A 20,239-nucleotide genomic window follows, 5' to 3' on the forward strand; every position below is an offset into this window, starting at 1 on the left:
TTCCAACATCCGAAGTAAAATTCGACCAAATTTCTGTCTCAACACCCGAAGTGTTACTCCAACATACAAAGTAAATAATACGCGTACACGTGGAATTTTCTGGAAAGTGTCGACCGTAGTTTGTTGTTGACACCGCTAGACGGCAGCACATCGGAGGGACGCCAATCGAGCGTCGCCTTGATCAGTCCTCTCATCTCGTGTGCATCGTGTGGTTGTTCTCTATTCGCTCAGTTATTAACAGTGTTTTTTTTCTTCCTTTTTCACGTGTTGTTTTCTATGTTTCATAATCATTGGTCCTAAAAAGCTTAGTTTCGGTTCAGGAAGTAATAATAGTGGTGAGAAAATGAAGAAGTCAATGCTTTCATTAGAACTAAAGCAAGAAATAATAGAAAAGCATGAGCTAGGTGTACGTGTTAGCTATCTGGCTAAACAATATGGCCGGAATATGTCTACGATCTCGACGATCCTAAAACAGAAGGCAGCCATTAAAGCAGTGAAACCTTTGAAGGGGATCACGATTATTTCCAAACGTCGTAGCCCTACCCTTGAAGAGATGGAACGCCTTTTGTTAATATGGATCAAGGACAAGGAGATTGTTGGCGATACAATCACTGAAACAATCATTTGTGAGAAGGCCAGCGCTATCTACAGTGACTTGAAGATGGCGGGCTCTGCGGGTGACGCGGGGGAGAGTTCAGCCGATCCTACGACGGAGGAATTCAAGGCGTCTCGAGGTTGGTTCGAGAAATTTAGGAAACGGACCGGGATTCATTCAGTTGTTCGGCATGGAGAAGCTTCGAATTCGGACACCAAGGCTGCTAAAGACTTTGTTAAAAAGTTCGAAAGCATCGTGGCGGAGGAAGGCTACGCAGAGCAGCAGGTGTTCAACTGTTATGAAACCGGTCTGTTTTAGAAAAAGATGCCTATTCGAACGTAAATTACCGCCGAAGAGAAGAAAATGCCTGAACATAAGCCAATGAAGGATCGGTTGACTCTTGCGCTTTGTGCCAACGCCAGCGGGGACTGCAAAATTAAGCCTTTATTAGTTTACCATTCAGAAAACCCAAGGGCATTTAAAGCACATAGAATTAATAAAGACCTGCTACATGTTCTATAGCGTTCTAATTCTAAGGCTTGGGTTACTAGGCATATCTTTGTGGAATGGGTAAACGTAGTTTTCGGCCCTGCTGTCAAGAAGTACCTTCAGGAGAGGAATTTGCCTTTAAAGTGCTTGCTTTGTTTGGACAATGCACCCGCTCACACCCCCGGACTCAAAGATGATATCATCGACGAATACAAATTCATCAAGGTGTTGTATCTTCCACCGAATACCACCCCTATCCTCCAGCCCATGGACCAGCAAGTCATCTCTAATTTTAAGAAACTCTACACTAAGCACTTATTTAAGCAGTGCTTTAATGTCACGCAAAGCACCAACTTAACTTAGCATGAATTTTGGAGGAGCCACTTTAATATCGTGCACTGCTTAAAGATCATAGATCAGGCTTGGGAGGGAATAACTCGTCGGACCCTGAATTCAGCTTGGAAGAAGCTTTGGCCTGATGCTGTTGCTCCCAGAGATTTCGAAGGTTTTGGCCCCGAGAATGAACCTGTGCTTGCCGCCGAGGAAGACGTTGAAGAGATTGTATCCCTTGGCAAGTCCATAGGTCTGGAGGTGGATGAAGATGACATCACCGAACTCATCGATGAGCATCATGAAGAGCTCACCACCGAGGAACTCAAGGAGCTGCAAGCCATGCAGCATGATGAGTTCCAAGCACAGTTGAGTGAGTTGGAGACCGAGGAGGTACGGCGGAAATAAGACAGATTTTGGCATATCATCAAACGTGGTTGCACAGTTCGATGATGTTTGCTTAACTCATTTCAGAAAAATCCTCAAAAGCCGTACCAAGCAATTTTCACTCGATAGTTTCTTTAAAAAATTTATAAAACGGTCTAGTGATCATGATGAAAAGAAAGAAAGTGAAGCAAAGAAAAGGAAGACCGAATCGAGTGAAAGTGATGAAAATTAAAAATAAGAAAAGAAAAAAATATAAAATTATAAAAATGAAAAAATAAAAAATAAGCTAAGTTAAGTTAAAGTTCACGTAGTGTAAGTTAGTGTAAGTTATCGTACGTTATCGTACAAAGTCGCCGTCCCTACCTCCTCGCTGATCTTCTGTCTCCTCCTGCATAGCAGTCCCTACACCTGCGCTGGCCTGTTTCTAAGGTAAAGTGTTAATAAAAACCCCTTTTTTATTTATTATTTCTTTATTCTTTTTTTTAGATATTTCTGTATTTTTATATTGTATTAATGTTATGTGTAATTATGTGTAGCCATTTATTAAGGAGTTATTATGGGTTTTTAGGCTGAGGAACGAATTAAACAAATTACCATGTATTCTTATGGGAATATTTGCTCCAACATACGATCGTTTTAACATACAAAACAGTTTCTGGAACGAATTAAGATCGTATGTAGAGGTATCACTGTAAATGAAAGTAGTTGAAATAGTTGCTGTGGTTGATGAAGAAAGCCCTTGTCAAAAGTACATGGACTTTTGGGTGGTTTCCATCTCTTACGTCTTTTACGGGACCAATAAGCCCCATAATTCATGGAAATGAACCGGAGGAATTAGGGACAATACATGCTGAAACTTCTGTAAGGCAAATGGCATCTGGCCACGCATAATACCATAACTTTCGAACTCAATTTCTTACAAAGGCTGCTCTTACAAGAATTATACTAGAAGATGCACCAGCCATCCGTTGAGACACTACCGCTAGAGAGTTATGGGGAGGCCTTTGACTGGCCAGATAGTTCTACACTGGATCCTTCTCTTTGGTTAAGGTTCTTTCCCTTTGCCTACTCATACACCAAATAGTCTGGCCTATTCTTTATAGATTCTCCTCTGTCCTCATACACCTGACAACACTGAGATTACCAAACAATTTATCTTCGCCAAAGCGGTTAACTACTGCACTGTAATTATACAGTGGCAACTTTCTTCTTGGTAAGGGTAGAAGACTCTTTAGCTATAGTAAGCAACTCTTCTAGGAAAACACTCCAAAATCAAACCATTGTTCTTTAGTCTTGGGTAATGCCATAGCCTCTCTACCATGGTCTTCCACTGCCTTGGGTTAGAGTTCTCTTGCTTGAGGGTACAGTAGGGCACACTATTCTATCTAATTCCTCTTCCTCTTGTTTTGTTACAGTTTTTATAGTTTATATAAGAAATGTTTATTTTAATATCACTGTTCTTAAAATATTTTATTGTTCCTTGTTTCCTTTCCTCACTGGGCTATTTTCCCTATTGGGGCTCCTGGACTTATAGCATCCTGCTTTCCCAACTAGGGTTGTAGCTTAGCAAGTAACAACAATATGAATACTGATAAACATGTGCAATCTTGGAGATCTTTCACTCCTCGACTTATGAAATTGATGCTGAAGATGCTCTAAACAAGAATGTCCTAAAAGACATTGATTAAATGCTGATAAACATCATCAACCAAAAGAAGAACTTGAATCACACAGCATCACTTTGGTTGCAGCATCATGAACAAGTATCCATAATCAAGCTCTTTGTGAGAGCTGAACGTACAGGACTGTGGAAATTGCACCTGTATTGTGTAATATAGATGCTTCCACATTTTCAGCAAATGAATGAACTTTCAAGTACAATGCCTGAGAAAGAATATGAGAAAATTACCACAGATGGATTCATCATGGCGTGTCGTACCAATCGTAACTGGTCAGAGACATGGAGTGATATGATATAATTGAGCAGTATCTAATGAAGAGTTTCAAACCCTCTGGAGGACTAACACATGGCAGAGGCATTACTGAAAGCACTTTAGCCCAGTGAATAAAAGCAATGCCAGCAAGTACTCCAATTTGTGAAACTGGAGAAACAACAACTGAACAGCATGTTGAGTTACGACAATTACTCCAGTTTCATGATGACGAAGCACTTAAATGTAAATATGGCAACAATCTCACTCTCCATTTCAATAAACATTCAGTGGTTTGGTATCCCTGGGAATATGAATAATTGCCGATGATTTAGTAAACTGTAACACAGCAAAATCGACTGGCTTGAAAGAAATGCATGATATGTATGGCAAGAAGTATTTAGCTATACTGTAAACTTAAACGAAAGAACACAGTACGGGGTACTGTAGAGTGGCAAGTCAGAAGTAACCACACAGTGAGTTTTTCTGGGACTTATTACCCTCGACAGCATGCAGGAGTCTTGCATTTTCTCTGTTTCGGCCTCCTAACTTCCTTATTTCTCAAGATATGCATAAAGTTGTATATATAATTCAATAGAAGAAAATTTGTTCTGTATCCTTTATTTCGAACCATTTTGTCATACAGACATCCAGTTCTGTGGAAATTGTCTTTGAAAATAAAGTATAATATCAATTTCAATATTTTTATTTTTTTCGCCATATAAATTTTCTTATTGTTTTAGAATAATCTAGTCACTACTACAAAACAATCAAATTTGAACAGCTTTTAATAAGTAGATTTTTTCCTTATAAAATCTTTATTTTACAAGATATGAGAGTTTTAAGGAAATTCCAAAGGGTGAACATTTTTCAATTTGGCAGCTAATGCAAGCGTGGGAGACCATGGGACTTTTGATATATTGTTTAGGTCGCAAATCCCTATACTTGTGCCAAGCTTCAGCCTTTATCTGATTATTTCACCTCAAACCTGACAGGTCTGGGGCTAAATGATCTGACAGTGTCTCTACACATCTCTTTCTACACCAGGCAACAGTTAGTAGTATACTACGCTACTTTTCTCCCTTTGCCTTCCTTGTCAAAATTCCCAGTTTTTTAAAACTATTTCAGGCTCGAGAACACACAATGAGTGAAAATATAATAGTTCCAAAATTTTTAATGATTTCTTGAAATGAAATGGCCCCAATACCCAGCAGCCATTTAGTAGCTGGAGTGTGTTAAAAATCTCAGGGAAAAAGAAAAACAAGGCATTCTGTGTAAAAGTTAATGATGATAAATGTATAAATGTGGGAAAAATTATAGGAAAAAGTAAGGAAGTGATGATTAATTCTGTATAGATGGTACTTGGATGCTTATGTAATGACTTCCAAGGAGGCAGCTGTTATCTTTTTAGCCTTGGAAAGCTTTACAGTCTCCTGTGAAAATAACTTGGATATGGAGTTAGAGGAAGTGAAGACAGTTTTCCCCCTCACTACCAATTCTACCAGGAGGCCTGGCCCCAGTAATACCAGAGATCATAGCATACGACGGAAGTCTATGGGTAGTACATTCCAGAATTGGATGTCAGTATCTTTTCTTGAGACAAATTTCCACTCTTCTCTCAGTCAGCATACTATGATAGATAGGCTCTTGGCTTTTGACAGCAAGTTAAAATAATTTATTCTGAATATGTTGGAAAAGGGGTAGATAAAGACCAATCATTGACCACAGACTGCTGAACAAGTTTGTATGGGAAATTTGCCTCAAGTTAAAGGTAGCATTATGGTCCATTCAGATGGGGGATTTTTTGTATGTATTGAAGTCTTCCAGTGTGAGGGCCTGTGTAATGCCAGGAAGTAAATATTAAGCTCACTTAAAACAACAACAGCAATTAATTACCAGTTACTGAGCTCTTGAACAGAGATAATAGTTAGTAATTTTTGGACCAAGCAACATGAAAATGTTGAAATGTGATGAATTTTCACAGAACCCTAAACCTTGTTTACATAAAAGCTGAAAACCCCCATTTGGATCATCATCAAACAAACTGTCCATCTAGAATCTAATACCCATGAACAAAATCAGGTTTGGGGCATGCAGTGGCTGAAAGTGATGGCTACCAAGAAGAGATATTTCCATCCCAAGTAAAAGCTAAAAACAAGCAAGGAACATCATACAAACTTGGTTTATTATAATTGCTTTTTCTACTAACCTTCAGATTTATTTAGTCTAAATGTGTTTCAGCTTCCTAAGCCAGCAAGAACATTTGAGAGTAAGAGTATATTTGTTAATGATACAATTTACATCCATGACTACTTTGCATTTAAGTATACAAACTAAGTTAGGTATATAATTTGTATTTATGGAACAATTTTTCCATTTAACACATAACTTGTGTGTTTAAAATAATGCAAGCTTGTATATTCTTTTATCAAAATTAATTCAATATTTGTAAAAAGTATCAATTATGGTGTTCTTAATTAAAGTAATTGATAACTTTTTTTTTTTTAGAATTGTAATGGTGGTGGTGTTCATTCCATGTTTATAGACTGTAATTCATTTTACAGGTATTTGGAACAATCAGATATTACACCAGTTCAATTACCAGAGCCTAGCCAGCATTCTACTGACTTTTCTTACGTTTTACCACTTATTTCATCAGATATCTGGGCTCAGATATCAGCACGAGTTGTTAATTTTGGAAACCAGCCCACACGACTTGCTATGGTATGTCAATATATTTTAAATCATGAATATAATTGATATTTATTTAGTTGATACATACTACAAACAGCTCTCCTGTTTTACATATACCTCAGTAACCTTCAGATCTAGAGGAACAAGGGTTCATAACCAGAATGAGTTACAAGAAGATTTCTCTCCCCATTCTTCTGTATCTCTCTCTCTGAACTTTTATCAGGTCTATTATTGTTGTTGTTGTTATTATTATTATTATTATTATTATTATTATTATTATTATTATTATTATTATTATTAGCTAAGCTACAACCCTAGTTGGAAAGCAGGATGCTATAAGTGAAAAGTTCCAACAGGAAAAAATTGTCCAATAAGGAAAGGAAATAAGGGAATAGATTTAACTATATGAGAAGTAATGAACAATTAAAATAAAATATTTCAAGAACAGTAGCAACGTTAAGATAGATCTTTCAATTTTAAACTATAAAAAGACATTTCAGCCTTTTCAACATAAAAAAAAAAAGATTTGCTGCAAGTTTGAACTTTTGAAGTTCTACCGCTTCAACTACCCAATTAGTCACAGTTGGAAAAAGCTTTTAGAATGTTGTGTAGTGTTGAGCCTCATGATGAAAAATACTGATATGTATATATGATAGGTTCAGTATCAGAGGCACAAAAATAAAAATAGATTTCTCCTATTTTGAGACCTGTTAGGTGGAGTTAACATCTGTAGAGTAGTTGCTCAAGTAGAAAACAGAACTCAAACTGATGTCCTCAGATTGGTTTATAGAAATACGCAATCTCGCAATTACGGGTGAGATTTCTCAAACGCAGACATGCCAACAAGGAGACCCTTTTGTTTAAGAGATAACACTACAGAATTTTGTTACAATGGACATTCCAGAAGGTTTGTTAATCAAACTCAAAAACCTTATCATAGAACAGTGTGGTGGTCCCTTTGTATGGAAATCCAGTTGGGCGAAAACTTTTCAACCTCTTCCCCTGAAGGTATTGGCTGTGGCCAAAGAAAGCTACTGAATCCCACTAACTTTCAACCCTCTTTTATCAAAGAAACAAATTCTGTATCCAAATCATAAGCCTGTCTTTCATAGGCTTATGCCCGGGTAGCCTCTTTTCTTCTACCGTGATGTACGTTCGACGAGGCATTTTTTCCAAAAAAAGTCCAGTTTCATCGCAGTTGAAGATTGGCTGGGGACTGTAGCCTTCCCGGACAGTCAACTTGTCGAACTTCTTTTTCATGTCCAAGCTTGCAGCCTCCCCATGATGCACTACCGAATGAACCCCAGGGCGTCTCTTAAATTTTTCAAACCAACCACGAGAAGCCTTGAATTCTGGAGGTGCCTACTTCGATGTTCTTTCTCTTGTCATTGAAAATGGTGCTGGCCTTCTGGCAGGTTATTGCTTTGGTGATAGTGTCCTCCTTGTCCTTTATCCAGACAAACAGCAGTCTCTCCATCTCATCATGGACGTGGCTCCTCTTGCTGGAGAAAACAGTCACACCCTTAAAAGGTGTTGCTGCATTAATAGCTTCCTTTTGCTTCAGGATGGTTCCTATCGTAGATGGATTTTGGCCATATTCCTTCACGATCACACTTAACCGCATGTCATCCTCGTATTTCTTGATTATTTCTATCTTCTCCATAGAAAGCATCATCCTTTTCTTTTCTTGGACATAAGCGACTTCTTGAGACTTATGGCTAATAATGTACTGTAATATCACATACGATACATTACAATACAGTAGTTATGAAAACAAAATCACAAACACTTAAGTCAATGAGTACGATACCACTGCCGAAATGAAAAGAAATAGGAACGCCAATGCATAGGTGCATGGTGGGATACAATACAGTAGATGCTGATCAATTGGAGAGCAGGATCTTATGGTGGTAACTAGCATCTGAGTTGAGAGATAACCAATAGGAGCGCGAGAAAATGGTGGTGAGTTTACGGGCTGGCAGCGCGTGAATTTTAAGATAAGTCTTGGGCACAGTTGGGCTCTAGTACCATACCTCCTTTGGTTGTCCGAAACATTTTATGTGATGCGAGTCGTAAAATTCTTCGCATCTCGTTTCGCAGTGAAAATTTCGAAAGCGGATTCTTTCAAGTCGAGAGGTATGAGTGTGTGTGTGTGTGTGTGTGTGTATATATATATATATATATATATATATATATATATATATATATATATATATATATATATATATATATATATATATATATATATGACAAATTTGTAGATAATTTGTATTTTTCCTAACTATACAAACCTTAGCTATTTACATGGGGTAATTACTTCAGCGTAGCTGAATGACGAGCCATTAGAATTTTAACAAGGGTTTAGTACCCCACCGCTAGATAGCGGGGGTTAGGGAGGGTTAGCTTGCTACCCCCCCCCACACACACACACTAGTGAATGCTTCACTTTGCTTAGAGGTAGGACTTATCCTGGGGGACAGGGCTGGCGGGCAAATATGTGTAAATAGCTAAGGTTTGTATAGTTAGGAAAAATACAAATTATCTACGAATTTGTCATTTGTTCCGTAACTGAAATACAAACCATGCTATTTACATGGGGTGACTCAACCCTTAGGAAGGGCGTTAAGTCCCTGCCATACTGGCTTTTGGCTTTGCCCGGGGACTCAATATTTGAGTGTGTAAGTACTCGAGAAATAAGAAGTCCCTGCACCTCGCTAGCATCGTTGTGAAACTGCTGCAGCCTACATACGCTGTGTGTGAAGGTGAAGAGCGTGACTCTTCCTAGGAAGTTGACCTGGAGTTCTTCCGATGGAATTCTAGGTTAGGACTCTCCCAATACCACCTCGTCAGGGTATGGGGACATTACAGTATTACTCTTATTACTAGGAACACAAGGAAGCATGGTTTACCTGCAGTGGTTTGAGGTCAGCTATTCAAAGAACCCAGGATGCTGCTTTCTCCGAGGAAGGAGAGGATGAAGAAAAGAATAAGGGTCAGATAAATCTTTTCATTCATGCAGACTAAGACCGGGTAACAATGCCCTCAACCTCTGCTACCTGTTCATTAAGGAGCCTGAGGTTAGACCAGCTATTGTGTATCCATCACAGGGCTGATAGAGAACGTATCGAGCCTCCTGTGTGTCACGTCTTGCAGGTAGTGGGCTGTGAAGGTCATCTGATGCTTCCACCCCTGTTTGTAGAATCTGCGTCACTGAGAAGATCTTCTTGAAGGTCAGGGACCTTGCTGCGCCCCTTACATCATGCGCTCTAAGGCGACATGACGGAGGAGGGTTAGGATTCAGGGGCAGATGGATCACCCTATGAATCCATGCGGAGATGGTATTCTTGGTGACCCTCCTCTTGTTCTCCCAGTGCTCCCAAATAAAGCTTACACTTGGGGACAAATGCAGCCGTTCTTTGAGATATAACCTCAGACTCCTTACTGGACACAGTAGTAGAAGTTCTGGGTCATCTGTTACTGAACGAAGACTCGAAATCCAGAAAGAGTCAAATCGAGGATCCGGCACTCTCGAATTCTGCGTCTTAGCCACAAACTCAGAGACGATTACGAACGTTACCTACCCTCAATCCCTTGCATGGGTGATGTCATACGAGAGACCATGAAGTTCACTGACTCGCTTGGCCGAGGCCAAAGCTAGTAGGAACACCGCCTTTCGAGTTAGGTGTCGATTTGAAGCCTGGCGACATGGTTCGTAGGGAGGCCTCCTAAGAGGCCTGAGAATTCGAACCAAGTGCTCTGGAGGAGGTCTCCCTGACTGAGGGCTGGTAAGATCGTATCTTCGTATGAGTAGGGAAAGTTCCAGCGAGGAAGGAATGTCCGCTCCTTGAGCCTGAAGGCTAGCCTTAAGGCTGAGCAATAGCCTCTCATTGCCGAGGTTGAAAAGGCGCATTCTTTCCGCAAAAAAAACGAAGAACTTTGCTCTTGCTGGAACAGTGGTATTGAGTGAAGAGATACTCCTTCACGATTCCAACCACCAAAAGACTCGCCACTTTGCCTGGTAGGTCCGTGCGGATGACCTGCACAGGTGTCCAGACATCCTGTTCGCAACTTGTTGCGACAATCCTCTCTAAGTGAGGGGATGCTGGATAGTCTTCCAGGCGGTAAGTCGAAGCGAAGCTACGGCTTTGAGGAAGATGTTGGCATGTGGTTGTTTGCTTGTGTCGCAGAGGGATCTTCCGGAAGTTACGTTAGGAGGTGCGGAAACCATTCCGCGAGATGCCATAGCGTAGCTATAAAGGGTCATCGGGCGATTGACCGATATTCTGGTCTTGTTGAGCACCCTCCTCATCAGACAGAATGGGGAAAGCGCACACGTTAGTGCTGTTAAACCGTTGTTGGAAGGTATCTTGTCAGAGTGCTTTGGGATCTGGGCCTAGGGGCAATACAGCGGGAGCTTGAAGTTCAGCGCTGCAGCGAACCGATCCACAGTCGGATAACCCCACAAAGTCAGGACTTTGTTGGCCACTGGATAATCCAAGGGCCACTCGATACTGATTATCTGAGATGCTCTGCTCCGACTGTCGGTGAGCACATTCCCTTTGTCTGGAATGAAGTGAGACGATAGAGGGATCGAGTAAGCTTCGGTCTATCTCAGTATCTCTACTGAGAGATGGGATAGCCGCTTTGAAAAGGTACCTCCTTGCTTGTTGATGTAAGCCACTACTGTGGTGGTGTCGCTCATCACCCCCAGAGTGATCCGCTAGATCTTTGTTGGCACTGTTGAAGGGCCAGGAAGAGTGGCCTTCATCACTAGCAGGTTTGTATGGAGGCACTTTTCCGATTCTGACCACAGGCCTGAGGCCCTGTGGTACAGAACGTGGTCTCCCCCCAGATGCCCAGAGAGCCCAGCCAGATGTCAAGCCACGAAGTTGCCTGCATGGCACACTTCTCTACACTCTCCTGGCCTAGGATCTCAGTAGGAGAATAGGACACGTGTCGGTTGGAGAGTCTCTTTAGAGGGACTCCCCCAGTGAGTTCTTCCATGGTGTGGTGAACCGTAAGACCCAAACAAGTCTCCTGCAGGATTTCGAAATACCTCCTTTGATGGACTCGAGGAGGAGGGAGGAGTTTGTTATTGGCGCTGGATCTGTTGGAGGAGGCGAGCTCAGAGAGCTGGCCTTCAACCTTGTCTCTGGCACTCTTCATCCCTTGTGACTGGCCCTGGAGGGTTTCTGGGTGCCATAGACTTGGTCCAAGACCATGTACTTACCCTCACTAGGAGGGGTCTCTGGGTCTGGGAACCAGATGAGGTTCCTCCTGTGGGTCAGAACTTGCCAGAACACATGTTCTGACTCTTGGTGTTCTCCTCCTGAAGGGCTAGCAGCAAATTCTCTCGTCCCCAGTGGCTCTTCCTGGGGGAATTTGTGGACATTCTCCAAAGGTCTAGCTGGCTCCTGTCTGATCCTTGCCGAAGACTTAGGAACAGTCTTCGAGTCCTTCCGTTCCCTCCTGGGAGGAAAACAGGACTCCGGTAACGATGGATGCAGGCTCTTCTCTACCTCTGTGGGAAGACTTCTCAGGAAGAGGAGGATTTTCCCTCAATGGTGCGATGGGGGAACGGACCGGCTCGTCCGACTCCCCAGAGGATAGGTAATCCTCATCCGCAGTGGAGGGGGAGAAAGTCTGGGGGAAAGAAGGAGCCTTGCGCAAGGATCTGCGAGGAGACAGTTTAGACGTTGGAGAGGACACCACAGAGGGGACTCCCCTCTCCCTCTTCAGGGGGGAGGGAGCTGCCCCTGATATGTGATATAGTTTAGCGAGCGCAGGCTTCATAGCCTGCATAAGAGCTCTGACTATGGTCCCAAGCCATGATTGCTGGCTGACAGTTGGGCTGTCAGACACTCCCTCTGGAGGGAAGGGGATTGTTCGATCCCTAGGAGGAGTTGACGAACGAGGGTTTGCCTGAAACGAAGCTTGAACAAAAGGGTCCTTAGAACTGTCCGGAAACCTCCCCTCCTCCGGCGAGCGCGCTGTTCTGCGCTTGTGGGGAGGAGAACGAGATGATGACCTGTCTGCCTGAAGCCCCGTAACATTTCGTGCGTGATCGCGCTTGCGATCGGGGCGCAGATTGAGCTGGTGGTAGCGCGATGAGCCCTGGAAAGGGATCGTGCGCAGCAGGAATTTGTGCTCACGAGCGCGCGGGTGTGCGAGATTGATGGCGTGAGCGTGGGTGCACGTAGGAGATGGCGAGGGCGTGCGGGGCGCAGGAGCTGGAGTATGAGGCGGGGTTGAAGGTTGGATGGGAGCAATCAATTGATCGTGTGTGCGCGGGCGCGCAGCAACCTGATGCAAGACTGTTGGGCGCGAGTGCGCAGTAGCGCGTGTCTGGAAAGACTGGGAGAGGGTGCGATTGCACAGCCTTGTGCTAGCGCGTTGGCGCGCAGGTGAGCGCTGCGCAGTCTACACAGGCATCCTATCCTGAGGAGCTCGTGGGTGCGCTGGGTGCGCATCAGGGTGCAGGAGTACAGGTGTGCGATGCTGCGATGGGCACGCAAATTAAAGAAATGCTCGGGCGCGCCGAATGCGTGCGGGGAACCATCGGTGCCCGTGCGTGGAAGATTGTGCGCTAGGTTGAAGGATCAGCTGACAGGACGATCAGGAACTGGGACGTGTCCCTAAAGGGAGGGCATCCCCTGAAGAGGACCAAGGCAGGTCTGCTTCAGCACAGAGCCGACGATCAACACAGGAAGTACTGCTTGATGCTCCAAGGAGTGGTCACTATGAGAGACCTCTCCCGCGAACGGGAGAGGTGCCCTTTGTAGAAGAGACGTGGAGGCCCCGCAGGCTGAACCACTGGTGAACGCCTGCGATCTCTCAGGAAAAACTCCAACGATGTGCGCCACAACAGGATTCGGGCGCACAGGTGTGCGCTGTTGAGATGGGAGCGCAACTGGAACCTTGCGCGCAACTGGAAGCGTGCGTACAGGATTGTGCAATTTGGATGGAGAGTTCAGAGGTACCTGTGAGTGCCCGTGCGCTAACTTAGGCACATCCTGGACTGCGTGCTCTGAATTGTAGAAGTGCGCTGGGGCGTTGGTGAGCGCGTGTGCGCTGTATCAGGAACTGTGCGCGAAGGGAGCGCACACGAGTGCGCAGGTGAACGCTGGCGTGCTAAATCAGGAACTGCTGGTGGGCGCTGGCGCGCAGTGAGGGGGCGCAGGGGAACCCTGGCGCGTAACAGGAGCAGGTGAGCGCTGAGGCGCTAAGACTGGAGCAGCAGCAGCATGAGGGGGCGCAGGTTAAACCTGGAGCTGAAGGGAAAGAGGCGCAGTTCGCGCTCAAGTCCCTTAAGCGCAAAGACAGGTTTAGACGTGGGCGCCGGAGCGCGTCAGCAGCCAGGAACGGAGACGGCAGGTCAGCAGGACTAAGGGAACGAGAGACCAAAGGCCTAACGTAGACTGAGTTGCGAGACCCCGAAGGGTCAGCGCAAAGAGAAACCGAAGTTTCCCTGTCACTAAACACCGAAGTGTAGGAGTGACTAGAGTTACGAGAGCCCAAGGGTTCTGCGTAACTAATGTTACTAGACCCCAAAGGGTCAGCGTAACGAGAAACCGAAGTTTTCCTGTCACTAAACACCGAAGTGTTAGTGACTGAACAACAAGCTGTTCTAATCAGGAACAATCCTCCAAAGAGGAGTCTCTATGAGTGGTCTCTCGCGAACGAGAGAGGTGAACACTTCGTAGAAGAGACTGGTAAAGGTGCCCCTAAGGGCCGTTGGATCAGCAAGCTGACCTTAACTGGAACAATCCTCCTAAGAGGAGTCTCTAAGAGTGTCCTCTCTTGCGAACGAGAGAGGTGACACTTCGTAGAAGAGACCTATAAGGAGCAAACCTCCGAAGAGGAGCCCTTATGAGTGGCCTCCCTCGCGAACGAGAGAGGTCACAAAACTGATATTGTAGCTGCCCAGCCCCTTGAGCATAGCTACCGAAGCGACTGCTCAGCCCCAAGAGCATAGTCACAAGTTCCATGGCCGGCCTTGCAACCGCTCGGCCCCCTGAGCATGGTTACAAGAGCGGTCGCTCAGCACCAAGAACATAACCGCCTAAGGGCCAGGAAAACCCATCCAGGAATATTAAGGTATGAGAATTTCCCCCTCTGCAGGGGGAAGATCTCACACCTGGGAAGGGAATCTCCTTCGGAAGGGAAGTTACCTAACCCCAGGAGGCGAACCTCCTTATCGTTTTAAGATGAACTGAAGAGCTGACAGTTGTCACGGGAGAACTTCTAAGAGAAGGGATAACGCCCATGACGATGCCCTAGAGAGACGGCAGCGACAGCAGACTCCCCAGGCATAAACAGGACAGCTCTGCTTTGTTGGCACACTTCAGACAAACGAAGAAAACTGCATAGTTAACTGGGAAAATAAAGTTAAATAATTATTCAACAGAAATTCCCCCGGGAGGAACTCTGAAGAGTAACCCCGAGGGAATAGCAAAACATAAGAATTAAAAATTAAGTATGCGCCCTCCTCCCCCACTGACATTCACGGGAGAAGGGGGAGGGCGGAGAACTTTAACAAAAAACAGGATTATAACAATTATAATTATGTAACTGATTTGAATGTTCATAAATAGTAAGAACCACTGACCCCCGAAGGGAAGTGTTCCTCAGAAGCTGAAAAGTCAAAAATACAATTAGATTCATTAGAAAATAATTGAAACAAATAAAACGGAATAGCAACTCAGCCCGCAACGGGAAAGAAGCTACTGTAGTAGTACGTAGTAGTAGTAGTAGTAGTAGTAGTAGTAGTAGTAGTAGTAGTAGTAGTAGTAGTAGTAAGGGGTGAACGACCTCGAGTAGGGGGAGAGAGACCGTAGTTAAACTAAACTCCCACATTCCCTTCGCTGAGGATCCAAGTTCTCCGTAGGAAAGGAGGAACAGCGAAGAAAACCGAAGAAAGTCCAGCGAAGACGAGTCCCCACGGCGACCGAATTATCGGAAGCCGAAGGGACAACCGAAGGACCAAGGGAGAGACCGCACCCCAAGAAGTAAAACCGTGGTGGCCTAGAACTAAGCCGGAGTTTTACTCTCCGTTGTCGTACACTACACACACGGCACAAACACTGAAAAGGAAACTTACTATATTCTATACATGTAAATAGCGTGGTTTGTATTTCAGTTATGGAACAAATATATATATATATATATATATATATATATATATATATATATATATACAGTATATATATATTTTGTGCATGTATTGTACCACTATACAAGGGTAAGGGAGATGTTCATGAGTGTTGTAATTGAAGGGGTATTAGTTTTTTGAGTGTAGTTGGAAAAGTGTAGGGTAGAGTACTGATTAATAGGATTAAGGATAAAATAGAGAATGCCATCTTAGAAGTACATGGTGGTTTTAGAAGAGGTAGGGGTTGTATGAATCAGATTTTTACAGTTAGGCAGATATGCGAGAAATATTTAGCAAAAGGTAAGGAGGTGTATGTTGCGTTTATGGATCTGGAGAAAGCGTATGATAGAATTGATAGGGAAGCAATGTGGAATGTGATGAGGTTATATGGAGTTGGTGGAAGGTTGTTGCAAGCAGGGAAAAGTTTCTACAAAGGTAGTAAAGCATGTGTTAGGATAGGAAATGAAGTGAGCGTTTGGTTTCCGGTGAGAGTGGGACTGAGACAGGGATGTGTGATGTCACCGTGATTGTTCAACTTGTATGTTGATGGAGTGGTGAGAGAGGTAAATGCTCGAGTACTTGCACGAGGATTAAAACTGGTAAACGAGAATGACCATGAATGGGAGGTAAATCAGTTGATGTTTGCGGATGATACTGTACAGGTTGCAGACGCGGAAGAGAAGCTTTGCCGATTAGTGACAGAATTTGGAAGGGTGTGTGAGAGAAGGAAGTTGAGAGTTTATGTGGGTAAGAGTAAGGTTATGAGATGTACGAGAAGGGAAGGTGGTTCGAGGTTGAATGTCATGTTGAATGGAGAGTTACTTGAGGAGGTGGATCAGTTTAAGTACTTAGGGTCTGTTGTTGCAGCAAATGGTAGAGTGGAAGTAGATGTACATCAGATAGTGAATGAAGGATGCAAAGTGTTGGGGACAGTTAAGGGAGTAGTAAAAATTAGAGGGTTGGGCATGAATGTAAAGAGAGTTCTGTTTGAGAAAGTGATTGTACCAACTGTGATGTATGGATTGGAGTTGTGGGGAATGAAAGTGACGGAGAGACAGAAATTGAATGTGTTTGAGAGGAAATGTCTAAGGAGTATGGCTGGTGTATCTCCAGTAGATAGGGTTAGGAACAAAGTAGTGAGGGTGAGAACGGGTGTAAGAAATGAGTTAGCAGCTAGAGTGGATATGAATGTGTTGAGGTGGTTTGGCCATGTTGAGAGAATGGAAAATGGCTGTCTGCTAAAGAAGGGGATGAATGCAAGAGTTGATGGGAGAAGTACAAGAGGAAGGCCAAGGTTTGGATGGATGGATGGAGTGAAGGAAGCTCTGGGTGATAGGAGGATAGATGTGAGAGAGGCAAGAGAGCGTGCTAGAAATAGGAATGAATGGCGAGCGATTGTGCGCAGTTCCGGTAGGCTCTGCTGCTTCCTCCGGTGCCTTGGAAGACCACGGAGGTAGCAGCAGTAGGGGATTCAGCTTTATGAAGCTTCATCTGTGGTGGATTATGTGGGAGGGTGGGCTGTGCCACCCTAGCAGTACCAGCCGAACTCGGTTGAGTCCCTTGTCAGGCTGGGAGGAACGTAGAGAGGAGGCGTCCCCTTTTTTGTTACATTTGTTTGATGTCGGGTACCCCCCAAAATTGGGGGAGGTGCCTTGGTATGTGTATGTATGTATATGTATATATATGTATGCATGTATGTATGTATGTATAAATTTTACCATTTCAAGTGTACCAGATTCATAATGAATCATTCAAGAATTTGCATCTTGAAATTTAGTGTTGGATTTCATTCTTTATCTCAATTATTTTTTTTTTTTTTTTTTTTCTTTTGCATAGTAGTACAAGATGACATAATTTTTATTTTTTCTCACTCTATTTCTGTATTGCAGGTACAGTTGGTACTTCAAAAGCTTTGTTTTGTGGTTCATTACCATCAGAATAGTTTTGATGTATGTCTTAAATGGGAAGAAGAGAGTTTGTCACCAACAAGACAGACGGTTGAAGCATGCACAAAATATCTTCTGAATGCAGTTGAAGTTTGGGGAGAGAGTATAATGCAGCTTTTAACTTTCCATCTTCCATACTTGATTATTTTTTTCCATGATTCACATCTACCAACCATTGCAAGGTAAGATAAATCTTATTTAATACCATGATTGAAATGTATGAACTGATTTTTCCTAATATTTCTAAAAAAAAATTTGAGATTACATTTCAATTTTCATTCCAATGCCATTTTAAATTTTCGAATGAAATGCCCAAAGTTTGTGTATCATTTTTAAACATCAGCAATTCAGGACTAGGCCTTGACCTATAAGACAAAAAAATTGTATTCACTGTTATACAAAAATAAATATAGGACATTTTTCAGGTGAAAATGAGTGAAAGAGAATGATACTGGGAATCATATATGTAATGCTGGGTTTTAGTCATTTCTGTAATGCCTCTGATCGTTTTTTGTATACATTTGGGCCTTCTTAATCGCGGGGTCGATCTTTGCGGTTTCAGTCATTCGTAAAAACAGAAAAGCGTATAACATATTTTTTTAAAATCACATACTTAAGGTTTCGCAATAATTACTCTAGCGGGCTGAGTTTTCTAACTGACTGTGCAGAGAAGAACAGCTCAGCTTTAAAGCTAACTCATGTAAACTATTTAGTGATAAACCTATTTTATAATAATTCTAATACAGTAATAAAAATGATTAAAAGAAGTTCATACATATATTGTTTAAGGAATATCTGGTATATAATAATATATAATGCTGATGAAAAATGTAAATATGCTCTCTCTCTCTCTCTCTCTCTCTCTCTCTCTCTCTCTCTCTCTCTCTCTCTCTCTCTCTCTCTCTCTCTCTCTCTCTCTCTCTCTCTGGTAAAGATTTTGACATACGATTATTTTTATTCAATTATGTATGCCTGAATAATTTTCTATTTGAAGATTTGTTTTTTTAAATGAAAAAATAATCAAATTAGAACTAACCCCTTCGCTTTGATGATGTCCTTATACCTCAAAACACACTATGATGTCCGTATACATCATCATTATTATTATTATTATTATTATTATTATTATTATTATTGTTGTTGTTATGATTACAAGCTAAGCTACAAATATAAACCATAAAAAGTATAGCATATGGTTGTATATAACACACTGTTCAAACTCGGGATATTTCGCTTAAAATCTCTCCTTGATATCAGCCCTTCCCCTCCAATCTTCAGTCAACCAACAAAATCTGGGATTCTAACCTTTATTTCTGAATATGTAAGAGCTATTTTAGTTTTTTTCTTATTTACTATACAATAAAAACACCATTACCTAAAGATGAATGAATGGTTTAGGAGCTCAGATATGCCCTCCACTGTGTTACTTCTGTATCTGGATCAAGTGTTAGTGACCAGTTTGTCTACAAGTAATTAAGAGTGTAGTTACAGCCTAGTGGAATACCAAAATCATTTTTCAGAAATAATTTAACTGAATTTTGTTAGTTCTTCAAGATTCCCTGACTCTAGGCCAATGGTACATACATACATATACCAAGGCACTTCCCCCAATTTTGGGGGGTAGCCGACATCAAACAAATGAAACAAAAAAGGGGACCTCTCCTCTCGACGTTCCTCCCAGCCTGACAAGGGACTCAACCGAGTTCGGCTGGTACTGTTAGGGTGCCACAGCCCACCTTCCTCCGTTATCCACCACAGAGGAAGCTTCATAACGCTGAATCCCCTACTGCTGCTACCTTTGCGGTCATCCAAGGCACCGGAGGAAGCAGCAGGGCCTACCAGAACTGCGTCACAATCGCTCGCCATTCATTCCTATTTCTAGCACGCTCTCTTGCCTCTCTCACATCTATCCTCCTATCACCCAGAGCTTCCTTCACTGCATCCATCCTCCCAAACCTTGGCCTTCCTCTTGTACTTCTTCCATCAACTCTTGCATTCATCAGGACAATGGTAATGCATGTTAATATTATTCATGTAATTAATACGTGATTTATTTTTGTATGGTTAGTATACACTTTTTCTCCTATTCTCTGTGAAAACTACATTGTCGTTTGGTACAGAATTTTGATACAATACTAGAGGTTTATAGCTTTATGGAATGCAAAGCAAAGAAAGTTGATAAACATCTCACAATAAAAACAAACATGGAATTTTTAAATATAGAACTTACCCGCTGGTTATATAAAAGAGCTGAAGTCCTTGACGCCAGGGCAGAAATTCAAATCTCGCGCTATCGAAGATACGCCAGGTGTACCAACCGCACCCTAGCGGTAGAACAGGTGGAACTACACACCAACTCCAGTTCTTCTCTCTGCCGTCATAGCTGACTGACATATAGAAGTTCGCTCTCGTGTTTTACTCTCTTGGGAAGTTGTTTGGTGATGTACAACGTTCTTTTTTGAGTTTAAGCTATCGTTGATTAATTTCCCTTGGTTCTTATCTTGAAATCTTTTTGTTTGAGATTTTCTTTATTGCTTTTTCCCTTACTTTTTGCTTGTCGGTCTCTCACGTTAGCTTTAAAAATGGCCGACTCCTCCCCTGCTCAGCGTAGGTGTGTTAGTGAGGGTTGTCGTACACGACTTCCTAAAGGATCTATTGATCCTCATTCTATTTGTGTAAAATGTAGGGGTAAATTTTGTTCATTAGATGATAGGTG

General features: G+C 42.6%; 1 protein-coding gene across 1 annotated transcript in view; it reads left to right on the forward strand.

Moving 5' to 3' along the window:
• The window catches only part of LOC137637028 (uncharacterized), a 190,338-nt gene that overhangs the window by 96,545 nt on the left and 73,554 nt on the right, over window positions 1-20,239 (forward strand). Inside the window, exons 8-9 of the mRNA XM_068369337.1 lie at window positions 6,297-6,456; window positions 17,467-17,705. Coding sequence (XP_068225438.1) covers window positions 6,297-6,456; window positions 17,467-17,705 — 399 coding nt within the window. The remainder of the gene's footprint in view (window positions 1-6,296; window positions 6,457-17,466; window positions 17,706-20,239) is intronic.

Source organism: Palaemon carinicauda, unplaced genomic scaffold (assembly GCF_036898095.1).
Source record: "Palaemon carinicauda isolate YSFRI2023 unplaced genomic scaffold, ASM3689809v2 scaffold5, whole genome shotgun sequence".
NCBI lineage: Eukaryota > Metazoa > Arthropoda > Malacostraca > Decapoda > Palaemonidae > Palaemon > Palaemon carinicauda.